Source organism: Coccinella septempunctata, chromosome 1 (genome assembly GCF_907165205.1).
Source record: "Coccinella septempunctata chromosome 1, icCocSept1.1, whole genome shotgun sequence".
Classification (NCBI taxonomy): domain Eukaryota; kingdom Metazoa; phylum Arthropoda; class Insecta; order Coleoptera; family Coccinellidae; genus Coccinella; species Coccinella septempunctata.
Genome location: NC_058189.1, coordinates 28,330,137 through 28,350,030, shown reverse-complemented (window position 1 = coordinate 28,350,030; position 19,894 = coordinate 28,330,137). Strand labels below are relative to the sequence as shown.

The 19,894-nt window shown below is 36.7% G+C and overlaps 1 protein-coding gene across 4 annotated transcripts in view; it reads right to left on the bottom strand.

The window, feature by feature from the left end:
- The window catches only part of LOC123307906 (cap-specific mRNA (nucleoside-2'-O-)-methyltransferase 1), a 245,095-nt gene that overhangs the window by 103,660 nt on the left and 121,541 nt on the right, over positions 1 to 19,894 (bottom strand). For 3 of the 4 annotated variants that reach the window (XM_044890410.1, XM_044890393.1, XM_044890400.1), the window contains exon 11: positions 16,610 to 16,848. The exons of the other annotated variant lie outside the window; for it this stretch is intronic. In XM_044890410.1, coding sequence (XP_044746345.1) covers positions 16,610 to 16,848 — 239 coding nt within the window. The remainder of the gene's footprint in view (positions 1 to 16,609; positions 16,849 to 19,894) is intronic. 4 annotated transcript variants of the gene reach the window in all.

The following is a 19,894-nucleotide window of genomic DNA, read 5'->3' as shown; positions in this document are numbered from 1 at the left end:
ATAATATGTACTCGGTATTTCAAGTGAAATATAATTATTATTATTCATTTCTGCCTTGTAAGATGACTTCTCACAGAAGTATGAAAGAGCATGAAACAATTTCATTTTATGGAAACCGAATTCTCTTCTTTCAATATTCAAATCTGACGAATCGGTAGGAAAATTAACCAATTTGAATACCTTCAAATGGCCACCTGTGTAGTTATCAAAACACTTTTTGGCTCTTTCGAATAAAAGCAGTCGTCTTGACATATGTATCTGATTTATGACAAAATTGCGCTTGCTTTCGTGAAGCCCTTCCTAGCTGTGTCCAAGGGAGCTTCTATGTGCACATTGGTTTTCATAGTATGCAAGTTGCGTAAAACAAAGAATATCTTGAATTATTCAAAAATTATTAATAATATACGAAGGGGTAGAAGGGACACATAATATCTTAAAAATATTTTTCCTTAAATGCCGACTTTGAAGTCTGAATTTTATTTACTTCGAAACCGATACATGCTAGATGCACAGGGTGTTGTTCTACGACGACATATATTATTTCTCCATATATATGTACTGAGGAGGGGCCTGGGAGCTCAATTTTATTTTATGGTTACTATTTCAGTACCGGGGTGGGGAGAGGTTGTGCCCAACCTTACCTCTACCTGTCTACGACCATAATTTCATAATTATTCAAAAAAATGGACCTAATGACAATGTTCTCCAATAAAATACATCAAGCTCAATTTATTGAAGAACAACCCGTGTTTATTTTGTGAAATCTGAATCCTCTCGTGAATATCTCAGCATATTTGGAAATGAACCAATTCGTCATAAAGCTGCTTATATGAGGTTTTCTCACCGTTGTAATGACCTCTTCATGTAAGAAACAAAGCACACCGGGTGTACCTCGGGGTGTACGGATTTCTTGTCCATTGAGCCTCACGAGTACATATGAGAAGGAAATTTATTCATAAAATATCCGGAATATACCTAAAAAACAGTTATGCCTAAAAATATATTCTTTTGATGATGCTCTATAGAGCATTACAATCTTGAACAGCAAACAATAATTATAGCATGTGTATGAGATACAGTTTTAGCAGAGGTTAGCGTAACGGGGTACCATACAAATTGGTGTATGATACAAGAGCTTAGGGAAAAACCTCAGTAAAAAAACCATGTCATGTCTGTAAAAGGTTGTCATATTATTGTTATGACCTCTCATAGAAGAAAACTCAAATAATAATGTACACCCTGTGTACATAATTATTCATTTATCATAAATGTGGGAACACTTTGTTTTATGTGAATTTGACTATTTGTAGAAACGCAAACTGTAATTCAGGAACAAATCTACGTCGTCGTAGAACACCCTGTAGAAGTTCGGAACTGAATAAAAATCCGACATTGAACTCGGAATCTAAATTCCGACTTCAAAGTCGGAAAATTCGGACTTTGAACTCGGAATTTAACTAAATTCCGACTTCAAAGTCGGAATTTGAGAAAAAATATTTTCAAAATATTATGTTGGCCTTCTACGCCTTCGTACATTCCAACGGAACAAATTTGTTAATAATTAATGTCGTAAAAATTTAAAGCTATTTCGCTGACTTCACGCTGCATAAAAAAGAAGAAAAAAGTAGGGCAGCCCTTTTGTTTTTTCTTCTCACAATGAGTGAAAATTTGGTCTACATTTGTAGTGACTTGTGCCGTAAATATTTTCTCGAAAATTCGTCGGATTTTGCGGGAAATGCTGAAATTGAAAAAAAAAGTTGGCCAGGCACTTTCGATTTTTCTCAATGAAAACATATGTGAAAAATTGTACTACACGTGTGCGTATTTTGGCCGTTGAAATTTCCACAAAAATCCTTCTTGTTTCAAGAAAAATTGAGATTTTGGAAAAAGGTCAACACAGTCCAGTGTATTTTCAGTTTTAGTTGTGACGTTGAGATTATCAGTAAAAACTTCAAACTTTTCCTTCACATGGTGTATATTAGAAAAGTAAGTAGATTGCTTGAAATTCGGTGTGGCAACAGGCCTCGTATTAATACCGTTGAGGATGGCGACCCTCCAACGACTTGTCAAGATTTGCATAGCGTCATAAATTATCTGAAGTATACTGCGATAACAATGTTGCCAGATTCAGTTTTCAGAAGAGAAATCTCGTAAATTGAGCGTAGATAGCTTATGACTAAAGAAGATTACTACTGTCATAACTTATAACTCGATTCTTTATCGAATACGTAAGTCAGACAATACCTCACCAGTTGAACACAAAATTCCATTTTCGTCGGATAATTAACTACTCTTTTTGCACCGATTTCAGTGCCGCTAATGACACGAGGAAACTATTTGTGATAAATAGCAATATTTATTATTGTGTTTTTTCGTAAAACGCGCTTAGGTAGAATATTGGCAAGGCAATTTTTCCTCGGGTTCACAGCGTCCCAGATAATTAAATGCTTCATAATAAAGGTTTCGATGACGTATGTATGAATGATATTTTTCGAATCGGAAGATGAGTGCTGAAGAAGTGGAGTTTCATATCGGACATGAAGCAGGTTTTAAGTTAAAAGGAAAATGGTTTAGTTTAGACGATGACTCGCCCATAAGAACATGTATAGTCCATTCAAGAATGATTGATATCTCGGGTTGCTGTGGAAAATCGAATTTAAGTTGGTAATAGCCCATAAGTTCAGATTTTGTGTTGCGGAATTCAGGTTGGTATTGTGAAAAAACATTGATCTATAGACTTATTATACGTGAATCTATGCACTTATCGACGGTTATTTGAATTTTGTACAGCCGTTTATGTACTTAATTTAATCGTACGAATTGGAAACATAGTTGTGTCAATTTTGAATGCTCTCAAAACTAGGCTGAATGGACTTGGTTCACTTCAGCTCTGAACCCCTCATATATCAATTCGATATTCGTTGAGTTAATTAATTCGGCGTTGTAAGAATAAGTACGCTCTTGAGAGTTAACTGGCTAGTTCAATTAGTGCAGAAAAATGCAAGGTTAGACCGTCGTGGAAAACTTGGGGATCCACCCACGTGAAGTGGAGAAGAAATTTGGGTTGTCGGTCTAAGAAGGGGAATGATAATAGGAGCCAAAAAAGGGAAGGAAAAGGAGGTCGTCGGTAGAACCAGGAAGTCGTCCGTAGAACCGGGAAGTCGTCGGTAGAACCGGGTGGTTGTCGAGAAAGGTCGTCGTGAAAACGGAAGTAAAGAGGTCGGAATCCGGGATTTCGAAGCAAAAGTCGTCGAGAAGACGGAAGTGAAAAAGTCGGAAGTACGAGAGTAGATTCGGCAGATCGGGAAATTAAGAAGTATTTTCCGAGTTAGGTCTCAAAAGGGAAAAAGCTATTCAAGGAATAGTGTAAGAGAGTTTCATATTGAGGTTAAGTCAGTTTTTTGGGTGTAATAATTTATTTTATTTGTTGTATAGATCGTAAGAATCTTGGTTATAAGCAGGTTAAGGTTTATATAAGGTTTGTTCGTAGAGTGGTTTGCAACGGTTGTGAACTGTACAGAGTAAGCGCAATTCCATTTTAGGGTAGCCAAAATCCAATTACGCTTGCTCTGTCCAGTTCACAACCGTTGTGAACCACTCTACGAACAAGCCTATAGAATATGTAGGTCGAAACGGATAAGTGTTTATCGTTTGCGACGGAAAAGTGCGTGGAAAGTCTAGTGTTCGAAAAAGTTTTTGATTTTCTTTTCTCATTTAGGGGTTCAGAGGAAAGAGTGAATGGAGTCGATATAGTCCTGAAAGCTCCTCTAAAATTCATTTTATTTTTGATTCTAATCTTATTGTTGTTGAGCGCTAAATTGGGGAATATATTTTAACCCAAGATTTTGTTGTTCTGTTTATTGTTTTGCGTTGCATTGATTCTGTAGCTGTTAGCTGTTCACGTTCTTTTTAATACATGCGAGAAAAGGTCTTCCACAGTACAAAAAGGAAATCATCATTTACCCAACTCACATAACAATATTACATAATATCTTCAGTCTGTACGAATGTGTAAAATTTCCGGAATCCGATCCCAAAAATAATTCAAAATAATTACATAAAACAATTTGTGAAGCAAGATTTTATTGATAATTATCGTAAACGCGGGATCCACAAACCTCGCGACTAAAGATATACAGGAGTCACATACAAATGTTCATATGGTCGCGAATGTGCTCCTCTGTATCTTTAGTCGAGCGGTTTGTGGATCGCGCGTTTACGTGCTATTTTTCATCATGAACATAAAAAAAAAACAAATAATTTTTTGAATTTAGAAAAAAAAATTTTACCATTTATATTTTGTTATACAATCATGTGCGAAACAAGGGTCCGAAAAAAAGAACAAACTCACTAAAGAAAAAAAAAGATCAAGCACAGATACCCCTGAAATGGCCACCCAAACATCTTTTGACCTTCTCATGGCTCTGACCAAATCTTTGAATTGGCATCCACCAAATCTTTGAATTGGGAATTTTTAGCGCTACTTGTATGCCTCAAGGGCAAGACGAAGGTTTCCAGATGTTTGAATCTCCTCAATGGGGCATGAAAGTTGATTCGCGATAAGGGAGACGGCGATTGCAATTGATTATTCAATAATTTATTTGCAAAAAGTACATCACTCTCGATTCTACGATTTTGCGAACTGATCATGTTGAAGTGTTTCAGCCTTATTTCGTAATTTACAGGATCTCCTCTATTCAACCGTAGACTACACCTTGAGCCCAGAAAACGTAGACATTTTGTTTTAATTTTTTTTTTGTCAATGTAATATATCAATATATTGAGGGTTCCACACAATCGAGGCGAAATTCAACTTACTGAACACATAAGCAAAATAGAGTGTAATGGCGGATCTATAGTTGGAAAACGATCGACTCTGTCTCAATATGAAACCAAGCATAAGGTTTGAAGCTATAACGATATTGTCGATTTGTGGGTCGAGACGAGAGTCAAAAGTAACACCCAAATCACGTACATGATTCACACGCATCAGCGGCGAGTTCAGCAACAAGTACGGAAATATTATCGGATCCCTCTTTCTCGAGAAAGTAATCACATGACATTCAGATTCATTTGTAAAAAGATTAGGCTTTCCGCAGAATTCAACAAAAGAGTCAATATCGTTCTGAAGGCGTATGCAATCACCGGGGTCCCTGATTTTCATGAACACTTTCAAATCATCTGCGAACATTAGTATTTTACATGATTAAAATATTTTTATAATATTATTCATGTAAATAATTAATAACAACGGTCCCAGATGAGAGCCCTTTATTATCTACAACTTCCATAAGGAATACAGAAACGATCAGAGGTACAGGAAGGAAGATATTTGAAAAAATGCCTTGTTATCATCGTTAAACTGTCAGATTAAAAAAACGCCCCTTGATTATTGTCAGATTAATGGGTCAACATGCCTGCAACACCGAGAGTAACCATCTGTATGAAAATCTGACACGCCGTCTGTTCCGATATTCCTGAACAGTACTGTCAGTATTTCAGAGACGATGCCTATTGGCCCGGTCGTTCGAGTTCTATTGTTATTCGATTGCGGGCCAGTAAAACCAGCAATATCGGAACATTCGGAACAGGCCCACGCTCGAGTATGTACAAGTAACGATTTTTTTGCATTTTCAAAGGACCACTGTGACCTTCGAAATTGTCAGCCTCTTGAAAACTAGCTTCCTTATGGTCCAATTAACTTATTCCCGAAAGATTTGACACACTCGGAAAAAAATTTTTTCACCATTTTCAACTCTTCCGTACGGCTAGCCCCACTACGCAAACTGTCAGATTAACATTAATTTATTATCAGAGAAACGCTCGATTATGTACACCTGATGGTTTTTTTGTACATCTTTGAAAACCTGCAGACGCTTTCCTCACCGCTAAAAGTGCATGCCTCATAGAACCTTTTTTCTTTCTACCATCTATTCTTTAAAATGCACTAGGTCTCAACGACGCTAGAGTAAATCCCGACTTAGCATCGTCGGCTCCCCAACTAATAAGATAATAATCAATATAAGAATATAAGAATCATCACTGAATCAGCCTGTAAAGGTAAATCTACCTACAAGGTAGTTCTATGGGCTTACTGCTATGTTATAATTGTTATGATAAATATTTGCAGTGTACAAACATTCCTTCTTTCAGAACACTTTTTTTATATATTCCTATTATTTTATTGACGCTACGTAGCTTACGCTTGTTATTTTGAAACTATAATGATAATGAAGAATGTGATCACGCCTAACAGGGAGGCAATGAATAAAATAATGAGGATAAATTCAGATGCATACCACCCGACGATATGAATATCGACAAGTGTTACGATCTGAATTGAGCTAGCCAATTTGTCATCGTCAAGGCCCCCAAATGGAGTACGCTCCACTGAAGAAAAGCAGATGCTGACCATGGTTTCGGCCTCATTTGGCCTCATCGACCATGGCCAGGCCGAAACCATGGTCAGCATCTGCTTTTCTTCAGTGGAGCGTACTCCATTTGGGGGCCTTGACGATGACAAATTGGCTAGCTCAATTCAGATCGTAACACTTGTCGATATTCATATCGTCGGGTGGTATGCATCTGAATTTATCCTCATTATAATGATAATGTTATTTAAAACGATAATAATAACACTCTAATGTGCCTATGTACAGGGTGAGCAAATTTCGATGTTTTAGCACTTTAGCTTTTAAACCAGAGGAGATATACAAAATCTGATTCCCCATTCCCGCTCTCTTTTTCGGAGAAACTTACAATAGTAGTAGTGATTTTTTGCCACTTTCTTTTGTTTTCGAGTTATAAGCAAAAATTCGAAAAATGGCTATATCGAAATAAATTTATATCTCCGCTAATACTGATGTCAGAGCTCTGAAATTGAAACATTATACAGGCACTTTTTTTACGTAGAATCCAGAGGCGTGCTCGCCTTTTTAGCAGGATTCTTAATTACGAAGCTATTACCCAAAGTTATGTTTTTTTAAATGGGAACACTAATTTTCTGTGCAATTCTTTGAAAGCTTAATTTTCTCTGATTTCAAAAATATATAACATCATATGGTTTGTATCAATATAAATTATATAAAATGGTCAAAAACCTTTTTTCTCAATATTTCTGTGGTTTCAACTTTTGACGAGCACAGAAAAATAGAGTTTCCTATAACAAAAGCAGTCTCCTTCCGGCAATGTCATTCTTTCTATGCTTTTTACCAATTTTCACAAAATTTGAATTAAGATATATTTAATAAATTTTCATAATAATGAAAAGACTTATAGAAGGAGACAGTGGTAATCATACGATGCTATATGTTTCTGTGCTCATCAAAAGTTGAAACCATAGAAATATTGAGAAAAATGGTTTTTGACCATTTTCATCATTTATATTGATACAAACCATATGATGATATATATTTTTGAAATCAGAAAAAATTAATCTTTCAAAAAATTGCAGAGAAAACTAGTGTTCCCATTTAAAAAAACATAACTTTGGTTAATAGCTCCGTAATTAAAAATCCTGCTAAAAAGGCGAGCACGCCACTGGATTCTAAGTAAAAAAGTGCCTGTATAATGTTTCAATTTCAGAGCTTTATCATCAGTATTAGCGGAGATATAAATTCATTTCAATATCGCCATTTTTCCAATTTTTGCTTATAACCCGAAAACAAAAGTAAGTGGCCAAAAATGACTACTACAATTGTTAGTTTCTCAGAAGAAGAGAATGAGAATGGGGTATCAGATTCTGTGTATCTCCTCTGGTTTAAAAACTGTAGTGCTAAAACATCGAAATCTGCCCACCTGTACACTCAAAAAAATTTCCGGAAAACAAAAACTGAAGGATCGTCTATTTTTCTATACAGATACTTCTCAGACACCCAACAAATACAATGTTTAGTCGTTTTCTAGAAAGTATCTGTACTATATTCATATGATAATTGAATTTGTATCTCCTTGAAAATAATAAATATTAACTTTTTCATAGTTTTGAAAATACGTTTACTTCTTAATATTTCTTTATAAACATAAATAACATTAATGAAGTAATTTTAGACGATCACAAGATCACATACATTTGCTTGAGTCTATCATCATATTTATCTTACTTTATTCATTCATTAATTTGCCAGTATAATTAAAATAATATATATGGTTTTAGAATGAGTCGAGGGGGAGGGGGCGCTAAAAAGGTATTATGCCCCATACGCGAGTTAAGCTCGCTACGCCATTGGGTTTTTGATAATACAAATCAGTTAGCAATATTGTTCCGAAGAAATGAGACTCCGAAACTACCATTAGATCTGATGTCCCCATAACCACCATACCACATTTTTTGGCAGGCATCGGAGGTTTCTGGGACATTTGGTGCTTACTGGGACAGTCCCCAAACCTGCCGATAGACAAAAAAGGCTTCTGAGGACTGTCCTCATAAACACCAAAAGTCCTCGAAACTGCCAATGCTTGCCAGAATATGTCCCCGAAACTGCCGCTTGACATATATATATATATATATATATATATATACACAAATACGCAGGGGGGCTTCGGCCTTCGGGGAGTGACGTCCCCGCGTACCTGAGTCAACCAGTGAACAGGGTTAGCGTCCCGTTTGCTGTGAATGATATATAGCTTTTGATCGACAAGTCGAGGCCTCGGATGACTCCTCCGGTGTTGGGATTGCGCCTGGAGGCACACTGGTACAGTCCCTAGCAGAGGAAAGTGGAGCAAGTGGCGCTTCCCTGCGAACTGGCACCACAAGGCCAAGCACCCGAACAAGGAACACCCAGGGTACCGGCTTGGGTCTAATGGCTGGTAGTTCTGCTGAACACCCTTCCATGGACCCCGCTCAAACCCGTACAAGGGTGAGGCAGCATTGGACCAGAGAAATGAATATAGGTCTCATCAATGCTTATTATAAGGTAACACAAGGAGAAACAAACACCAAAAAGTACGCTGAACTACTAGCTAGTCGGTGGGTGGAGATGTACCCTGACAAAAAATTCACCGGAAAACACCTTATCGCGCAAGTGAAAAATATCAAGACGCGGAAATTGCTTGCTCCAGACGAATTGGAAGCAATGAAGGCGGATGCAATAAGAAGCTCTCCGGTCACAAATGTTCGTACTATCAGAAGAAGCCTGCAAGGAAGAAGCTCCATCAGACCACAAGAGCTAAGATTCAGCGAAAACGACGAGAATAATCAAATGCAGGAATTGAACATACCAGATGAAGCCACCGAGGGAATACTCTCGCTCTTCCGAGAAACCAAAATTAAATGGGAAGGAACAACGATGGAAGCCAGGCCAAAAATCGGCAGAATAAAAAATAATCCGGAAACGAAAGCAATGATGCACGCTATGGATACTGCCTTGAAGGAGACAATCTCAGCGTCAGCCGATTTGGAGGAACTGTGTCTCGTGGTCTATTGTGCGGCTGTCACTGCCAATACCATTCAGCAGACAACACCAGGAACTGAAAAACGAGGGAGAAAACAAGACAGGAAACCTCCATGGGAGAAAAGACTGGAAAAAAGGGTAGAAGAACTGAGAAGGGAAATAGGAGTCCTACACGCATACCTACATGAACAAAAACCGAGCAAAAGAGTTGAGAGAAAAACGAAGGTTTACTCCAAGAGAGCTGGACTGAAGAAAAATGATGCTAACTACCGCACAAACATGAGAACCCATCTGGAGAAGTTAAAACAGAAGATAGCTGCACTGGGGAATAGACTGCGAAGATACCACAAGAGAACCCTGAGATACCGCCAAAACAACATCTTTGCAAACAACCAGAGAGAATTCTACAGGAGTCTAGAAGAAGAACCAAAAAAGAACACAGATCCGCCGGCCACCGGAAAAATGATTGAATACTGGTCTAGGGTGTGGTCACATAGCGCAACACACAATGAGAATGCTTCCTGGATTAAGACGGAAGCAGAACAACAAAGAAATCTGCAGGAAATGGGACCAGTATGCACTACAGAGGAGAATGTCCGTGACACAGTCAAGAGGCTGAAGAACTGGGCAGCGCCCGGGGTGGATGGGATCCATAACTTTTGGTGGAAAGCGCTGCCATCAACCCATGAAGTATTGTCACGGTTCATCCAGAAGGCGCTTGAAAACCCACAAACTGTCCCTCATTTCTTCACTCGGGGCATCACATACATGGTCCCTAAGAAAGGAGATCCATCGAAGCCAGAAAACTATAGACCCATAACATGCCTCCCATCTATTTACAAAATTTTCACTTCCACTATATCCTACCAAATCGGCCTTCACTTGAAAAAGAACAACATCATGGCCTGGGAGCAAAATGGTTGCAAGAACAAAGGCAAAGGAAGCAAGGAGCTCCTGATAATCGATAAGGCAGTCACCGGGCAAGCAAAATCAAGAAAGAAGAACATCTCTATGGCCTGGATTGACTACCAGAAAGCCTACGACTCGATCCCGCACTCATGGCTGCTGCATGTCCTTGAGATATACAGGGTGAACAGGCGAATCATCGACCTACTTGGTTCCCTTATGTCATCTTGGAGAACCACTATCACCATGACAGAAAAAGCAGCCTCATACCATACTGAAGAGCTAAGAATAAGGAGAGGAATTTTTCAGGGGGATAGCCTAAGCTCGCGTTGGTTCTGTCTGGCCGTGAACATTCTCAGTAAGATCCTTAATAGATCTGCATATGGCTACTCCATCAATGACATCACCAAACTCAGCCACTTATTTTACATGGACGATTTAAAGCTATATGCCAGAGGGCGCAAACAATTGGAGGGCGAGCTGGAGCTCGTCAGGAAATTCAGTGAGGACATTGGTATGTCGTTCGGGCTGCAGAAGTGTGCCGTGATTGAGGTCAAGCGAGGAAAAATGGTGGAAGGAGGGAACATCAGAATATCTGATGGAAGGGAGATAGCGGAGCTGAGTTTTGGGGAAAGATACAAATATCTGGGCATACAGCAGACTTATGAGATAAAACAAAGAGAAAACAAAGAAGGAGCGAAAAATGAGCTAATGAGAAGAGTGCGGAAGATCCTTAAAACACAACTCTCAGCCAAAAACAAAATTGAAGCACTTAATATCTGGGCCATACCCTCCTTCACCTATACTGCAGGAGTGCTAACCTGGTCCAAAACAGATCTACAACAAATGGACAGATGTATTCGAACAACATTGACAGAGCACGGTATGCTTCACCCCAACTCAGCTACTGAAAGGCTATACTTACCACGGAAACAGGGAGGCCGAGGTTTAACCAGCATCGAACAGGCTTGCCTGCAAGAAGAAACACACCTAAGGGCATATTTTCGTGGAGCGCACTTACCTGTACACCGATGGGTAGCCACGCAAAGAGATATCCACATCTTGGACCGAGAGGAAGGAGCCGGGGAGCCTGAAACAGAAAATCGGATAGAGAGGTTAGAACTGAGCTGGCAGGCCAAAGCTCTCCACGGGAGGTTTTACGCTAGCCTACACCAGCCGGAAGTGGACCTGGCACAATCCAATACTTACCTCACACTGGGATACCTCTATCCGCAGACAGAGGGAACACTCTTCGCTATACAGGACCAGGTGGTGCCAACCCGTAACTATAGCAAGTACATAATGAAACTTCCTGTAGAGAATACCAAGTGCAGGTTATGCAGCATTGCTGAGGAAACGGTGCAGCACATCTCCTCGGCTTGTTCGGCGATTGCGGCCACTAAATATTTAGCCCGACACAATAACATGGGCAAGGTGGTACACCAGCTGCTGGGTCTTCAATTCCAACTTCTTCCACATTTCACACCACATCACCTATACTCACCACAAACTCTAATGGAGAATGAAAACTTTAAATTATACTGGGATATGACGGTCATAACAGATATAGGAGTGGAACATAATCGACCGGATGTAGTGGTGTGGAATAAAATGGAAAATACCGTCGTAATACTGGACTTCGCGGTGCCTCTGGATTGCAACTTGAAAAAGTCGTATGGAGAAAAAATCAATAAGTACGAGGCACTGTCCCGGCAGATGAGAGATATGTGGAAGCTAAACAGGGTGGACATAAAACCTCTAATTATAAGTACGAACGGATTAGTCCACAAAAATACGGTCAAACATCTGCGAGAACTGAAACTACCGGAAGGCACCATTACATGGATGCAGAAAGCTGTCATCTTGGGAACGGTGAATATAATAAGACAGGTTATATACCCCCATTGACATAGGGAAGGTAGAAATGTTCTTGGCATTACGCCCGGGCATGTTCTGAGAAACAACCCACAGTTTACACTGTGTGAATTAAAAAAAAAAAAAAAAAAAAAAAAAAAAAAAATATATATATATATATATATATATATAAGACTCAAAATACTGTTAGAGCTATTATTCCTAAAGTTCAGATGAACTTAAGAAAATAAATACAAACTGCATTTGAAAAATACTGTGCGATATAGGCAGAACCAAATTTTTCAGGTACAAATTATAGCACAATCCTACCACACGAGTCAAAATTTTGGAAGAAATGGACTTCATTGACTTTCGAAAGTCAAAAAGCTTATTCAAATGATCCCGAAGACAGAAAATAGAGGAAACAGCTGCCTACATTCAAACAAGCAGGCTTCTAATAGTGATTAAATACCTTCTGACCTATTGGAAAGTGGTTTTGAAGCACTGGGAATGAAAATGGAAACTTAAGATTGACGAATTTTTCTCATTATTTATTATAACTTGAACGATTTTATGAAATGGCTCATTTCGATAACAACTGGCAGAAAAATACTTAGGACACAAGTGGAAAAAAATGGACTATAAGTTTGAAACCTCATTAACGAAATTCGTCTGAATTATTTACAATTTTTTTCACAATCTTCTTCTTGTTCAAATTTCCCAACAATCGTCATAAAAATAGGGCGAGATAAGGTAACAATAATAGCACTTTGCCAACACAAGCACTTTCAATAAACAGTCCTAATTTTCACCCCAAATCGCACAATATAACAATTTTTTCAAGTGACGTGATCAACTAATTAGATAGTCTCGGATGTACTGGACCATTGTCCAGCCAGATGTTTATCTTTTATTTTGTTTTTCCAATGCCGGTGTTACCCTCCACAATCTCGTACTTGAAATTTAATGATATTTCGAAATTCTAGGGGTTACAGCTAAGCTATCTTGAATATTTCATGTAGACAATTTTTGGTCAAATGACTTATTTAATGACTTCCACCTTCTGTCAAAAAAACCTCACCTTTGAAAATACCCTGTGTTAATTATGTAATAAATAATTAAATGATATATGACTATATCCGGGGATTATCTGAATTGTAAGCTATTGTTATTCGAGCTTTCGAGATTGATTTCATCAGGGAAACTACAATAGAATACATCAAGTTAGTATGAATATAATGATTTGGTTTATTTATTTATTATAATCTGAAACTGTAAATCAAACAAAGTTTGTTAACACAGAGTACAGCTAACACCTACTTAATCTATTTGATTTCGCATAATATATTTTTAACCCTTTCTTAAACTTATGGTATTCTTCTTCTTTTTTCAGGTGATTGGGTAACTCATTATACAGGGTCTTTCACGAGGTACCTCACCCATATTTATACGGGAAACTACTGAAGTATTTTCATGAAATTCAGCACTTATAAGTATTTCACGATGCTGATGAAATCTAAAATATTTTCAAGGCATGAGCACCTCCGGTTTTTCCAGAAATGACGTCAACTTCCGTTTTTCAAATTAGAACACCATTTTGTTTATTGCAGAAATAGATTCTATAGAAAATTTCAAGTTAATTTGATGTAACATTTTTCAGTTTTGGTTGGAAAATTCTCTCTGAGCGGGAAAATTCGAAAAAAAAATCGGAAATAGAGCTCCGCTGAAACAAGAATAACTTCGAGGTTTTTGGATGGAAATTTTTCATTTTTGGGATTTTTCAAGATGTAAGATTGATGTATCCACTTTAAAAATCGAAATCGCGATTCATGATACAGGGGGTGAAAAAATCGCTTTCAAAGTTAGGGATGACAAAATCGTGAAAAATCAATTTTTTTCAAATTAGAACCCCATTTTTTTATGGCAGATATTGAATCTACGTTAAAAATAATGTGAGTGTATGCATCACACCCTTGCCCTAAAGTGGATATTTTCTGAGTTATTCACAAAAAACTGTTATTTGAACCATGCTGTAGAGTTTTCACCCCTTCTTGAAACCGACTTCAAGTTGAATTAGTTGAAATAAAGAGGTTTCCGATACAAATTCGAATCAAAAATCGCCATCTATTTAGGAACAACCTGAAACTTTTTTCTCTTGCATATTAGGGTAGTAAAATCTAAAACATGGTTCAAGTAACAGTTCCTGAAAATTTCATCTTTTTGGCGTGAAGGGAAAAGATGTAGCTGAAAATTCAAGACGAAAAACAGTTTTTTGTGAATAACTCAGAAAATATCCATTTTAGGGCAAGGGTGTGATGCATACACTCACATTATTTTTTAACGTAGATTCAATATCTGCTATAAAATATGGGGTTCTAATTTGAAAAAATTGATTTTTCACGATTTTGTCATCCCTAACTTTGAAAGCGATTTTTTCACCCCCTGTATCATGAATCGCGATTTCGATTTTCAAAGTGGATACATCAATCTTACATCTTGAAGAATCCCAAAAATGAAAATTTTCCATCGACAAACCTCGAAGTTATTCTTGTTTCAGCGGAGCTCTATTTTCGATTTTTTTTCGAATTTCCCCGCTCAGAGAGAATTTTCCAACCAAAACTGAAAAATGTTACATCAAAATAACTTGAAATTTTCTAAGGAATCTATTTCTGCAATAAAAAAATGATGTTTTAATTTGAAAAACGGAAGTTGACGTCATTTCCGGAAAAACCGGAGGTGCTCATGCCTTGAAAATATTTTAGATTTCATCAGCATCGTGAAATACTAATAAGTGCTGAATTTCATGAAAATAAGTTCAGTAGTTTCCCGTATAAATATGGGTGAGGTTCCTCGTGAAAGACCCTGTATAACTTTATTGCAGAGTATGTTGGAAGCTGTTGTCTTGAAAATGAAATCACTGTACAGATTATTGACGTTTGTTGTACCGTATTTGTGTTCGTCAGAATGCTTTTTAAGATTCACCATTGATTTCAATAGGCCCGCATTTATCTTATAGTTCAACTTACACTGCTCATTTTTCAGACTCTTAGGCGTGAGAAACAAGAAACATATTCCCATTTTATAAGTGTTATACTATCTACGTGTCTACTTTACCTGCATATCTATTCAGGTTTCTATAGTATCGCGAGAACTCGAAACATGAAACATGAAATAGATTCAGTTTTATATCTTGTTTCATGTTTCGAGTTTTGCGTCACAATAAGATTTGTTTCTCAAAACACTTAATGGGAATATGTTTCTTGTTTCACGTTTCTTCAATGTGTGGCTTGCCAGAGAGATCGGCAGCACTGAAAACTTTCTATACAAGTATAGCTGGTGCTGGTCTCATATTTAAGATTATGTATGTTCTTAATTGCCCTATTTTGAAGTCTTTGAAGTCTGCTTAGATTTAATTCTGTCATATTTTCCCAAATTGATAACAGATATGTGGTGATGGAGTGTACACAAGTATAGTAAAACATAAATTTGTAGTTTTGTGACATATACGGACTGGCATGCTCTGCCAGTACCAGAAACAGGTACTTATATGTTTTAACCCTTCGTATCGTCTTATTGTTTAATTCAACTACAATTTGAATCTCATGTATACAGTTTTGTGCTCGTTCAACACTAGTTTGTTTGTGCACAGCCATTCGTGAAATTTCTTCAATTGTTAATTGTATTTTCTAATTTTTGCTTTGGACCTACTAGAGAATAATGAAACTGTGTCGTCTGCAAACACAAAGTACTGCGTGCCAAGGTGTAAGCGACCGAAATATTTTCCACATACATTAGATATAGCATTTGTCCAAGGACTGACCCTTGTGGGACACCAAACATTACAATACAATTTTTTTATCGCTTATAATTCCATTTAGATATGTATATTGATAGCTACCCTCAACCCATTATAAAATATAAATAATAGTTATTTATACATAAAGTGATTTAAATGAATGTTTATTCACGAGAAGAAAGTTTAACCCACGAGCCCGAAAGGTGATGTGTGGACTACCCCGATCGACAGCCTGAAGATAATCTTCAGTTTAACTGATTTTTCTAACTAGGTCGTTCAGAATGTTTTGTATAGGCAATTATTGGTGAAATAATTCATTTTGATGAGGTTTACTACCTGTTAAAAAGAAGGACTCCCCAGATAAGATAGGATAATTTTTCATATGGAAATAAGCACAAATAGTTCCATTTCTCCCAACTCCTCATACTATCATTGTAAAGTGTTTTCTACTCTTGCTCTTAAGGGATGTATAATTGCCATTATAACATCTGGTTTGGGGGTGGCTAGAGCGCAAAAAGTTGGTCTGAGTAAGTGCCAAAAAGTACTATTACTGTTGCGTCCCAATACTTTCAAGAAATTTTCAACTGTTTCCCTTTTCCGCTACTGATATACAATCTGAATCAATTAATTTAAAATGAAAAATAAAAAATTTGAGGTTTACCTTCTGATAATCTTCGTCCTTTCATAAACATAATTGAATTTATCCTATGCCATTCTCTCTGACTCTTGAATCCAAGGGTGGGTAAAATATACTGATAAACTAAGTCATCAGAATCTTTGTGGATTATACTCGAAAGAGACGTTGAGTTGAGCGGATGAATTGGTTTTTTTCTAATTCGAATTCTTTTCTCATCGAATTCCTGGTTCAGAGACTCTGCGTATATGGTTATTAAATCCATCCTGAAATGTTAGAATGAAACTTGAAAATTTACAACGGACATAATTTCAGAAAGTGTAACTTTCGTAGGTAAAACAAATAGTTCACTGTCAACTTGTGACTCCTGACCCTGACCCAGTGGTTTATTGTATTTCCTGTTCCTGTATTGCGAAAGGGGAATATGAAAAAGAATATGGAGTTCCCTTCAATTTCCTCTTGAAGTAATTTCAAATTTGATTATGAAACTGTACAACAACACTTCATTTTAAGTTTTGTTGTCAGATTTAACAAATATGTTAAAAATTTCGATAATTGAAATTATAGGGACTAGAGAAAGGGAGAACGATCGCTGCTTGCAGACTTTAGAACATAGATACATTCCACTGACTGGAGCTTATTGTCGCTAATCACAATTGAGACAGTTGGCTCGGACATCATTGTCACATTAATTTTCAGTATGAATAGATAGAAAATATGTAAATTTTTCAATATAACGCCACTACCTTAGTGTCGCGCTAGACGGAGAAACATTGAAACTTGATACAAGTAAAACATTTAACTATGGTGAAACGTTGTAGCGTGTGTGAATATAAGAGTGGTTTGTTGTTATCCAGAAAGAAAAAGGGACATGAGAAAAATTTAGAGAGGGGAAATTGGAAAAACCTTACCACAAGTATTGACTACAAACATTGTACACAATGCTTCAAATCAATTTGTGTGCAAAAGCACTTTGGCGATGGAGATCAAAAAAGCTGATTGATTCACTGTTGGGTTTAAATTAACAGTGTAACTGTACCTGACGTAACATGACTGGTTCTCCGAACTCGTACAAAAGCTCACAAAGTCAGTACTGAGGGATACCTAGGTACCTAGGGATAATCAGGATAATATAATATTAGGTCATTAAAAATGAAATGTTCGATTACTTTAAGCCTCAAGTTAGATACCATCAGAGGTCTCCGATATTTAACTTCGATCGTCCATTATTTATAATTAGTTGATAGTTGCTCATTCCGAAATTGAAATCTCAAAGTGTGAAATATGAAGAATTCAGTCCACATCCTTCTTATTCAAGTGTATGTAATATTTTCGATGTCTGGAACCAAATGTACCATTTCGACCCCTCCACTTATTTATGCTTAATGTTATGACTGTTAGGTACACTTAGTTTTGCTGGGATGTCATTATCTATTATGGTTAAGTGAATATTAAGGGAAATAACAATTCAGGAGGAACTGTCGTTCCAATAATGTGATTCAATCATGAACTGATATAGAAGCTCCCGGAGGATTCTGATTTTCTCAAAACCAAATGAAATGCATTAGCACTCCTAGGCTTATACCGCTTACACAAACCGTTTTGTGAAAAATAAACCCTCTTCTATATTTTCAATTCGGACTGCTGAAGTTGGGGCAAATTCTTTGATTCATTAATTAAATGCCTATGTAAAAATATTTTTTAATTGTGGTTCTGAAAATTCTGTAACTAATATGTGAAGGAATTCTTGAAATATGTTGTATCGAATATTTGTTCATTTCGATTTTTGATAAAAATTGTACAAATTCAACTGATTTTATTAATTGGAAATATTGTATTGTGTAGAAATGACACCTTTGATATATAACATTTCACCATGTTCTATGGTGGCCTATACTCAAAGCTTTATTATTTGTGTACAGGGTGTTTTCAATGGAGAATTATTTTTACCAGTTGTACCTCCCGTTAAAAAAAAGCCTGACCTTTAAATACACCCTGTATAATAACAAAAAGGGAGAAGGGTTGATAGGTTTCAGGTCCAATACAACGAAACCAATTTAAAAATTTGCCGACGTTTATTTTTGTGTTACAAATAGTAACTAACGAGTTACGAACGAATGCAAAAAAAAATTTCTTCATTTTCGAAAATGTGGATGCTAACTCCGCATTTTGAGGGGGTCATTTTTCCATTATCGGTTAGGTTACAAAACAAAAAGTTACTTACGATGAACTTTCCAACTGTACATTTTTTTTCGCGAAAAATCGAAAAGTGGGTGCCCGTGAAGTTAGCACCTAGCGGAATGCGGTGTTTTTCTACTATTACCTTTGAGGTACAAACGAAAATTTCGGTTAGTTACTAACGACTTACTAACGAATGCAAAGAAAATTTTTTTCGTTTTCGAAAAAGTAGGTGTTAACTTCACGGACACCTAATAAATATCAGATGGCAGGAAACAGTTGAATTTCAGGTCATTTTTTTTTCTTTTATCTTCACTTTCAAACGTTTAACTGCATTTGGAAGAAAAATGTACATCTCTCTAAGTATCTTTTTCACTCTTTTCTTGATGGAAATTATATGACTAATAGAACCAAACAATAATGTAAGTTTTTCCACCTTTTTTCTGATTGCTGTGTGTGACTCTACTCTGTTTTCAATTTTACTCACGTTTATGAGGTTGTGGTGTTGTTTATTCACATATATATGTGTGTATTTTATTTACTTTTTATTCGTCTGTGTACAATTGCTTAGTGCCAATTTTATATCTATTTATTACCTACTCTTTTTCAGAGCCTTTGAAGATGGTTTTAAATAAACCGAAACGTCGGCAAATTATTGAATTGGTTTCGTTTTATTGGACCTGAAACCTATCAACCCTTCTCTCTTTTTGTTATAATTTGGAGGTCGTTAATTACTTACCCTGGATAATCTTCAATTCTGTCAATTTTTTTCATATATTTCAAATGAGAAGTATATCAAATCTGACACAGTATTTCATTAATATTATTTGATTCACAAACAATGTTTAGATGAAAACATATCCTGATCACAAAACGAAGCCCGACATTTGTTTTGCCGCTCAAGATGTATTTTCTGGTTTCGACCAAGTCTATATTCGAATTCAATAAAAGGAACAGAATTCGAATTCAATAAAAGGAACAGAATTCGAATTTCAACTTAAAATTATGAAATAAAAAACTGACATTTAACAGTTTGACAGTACGATTTCAGCTCTATCTGATTGTCAATTGTGTAGTCGCCACCTGTGGAATGTAAATTGAAATTAATCGAAGAATATGAATTTTCGGAAATTC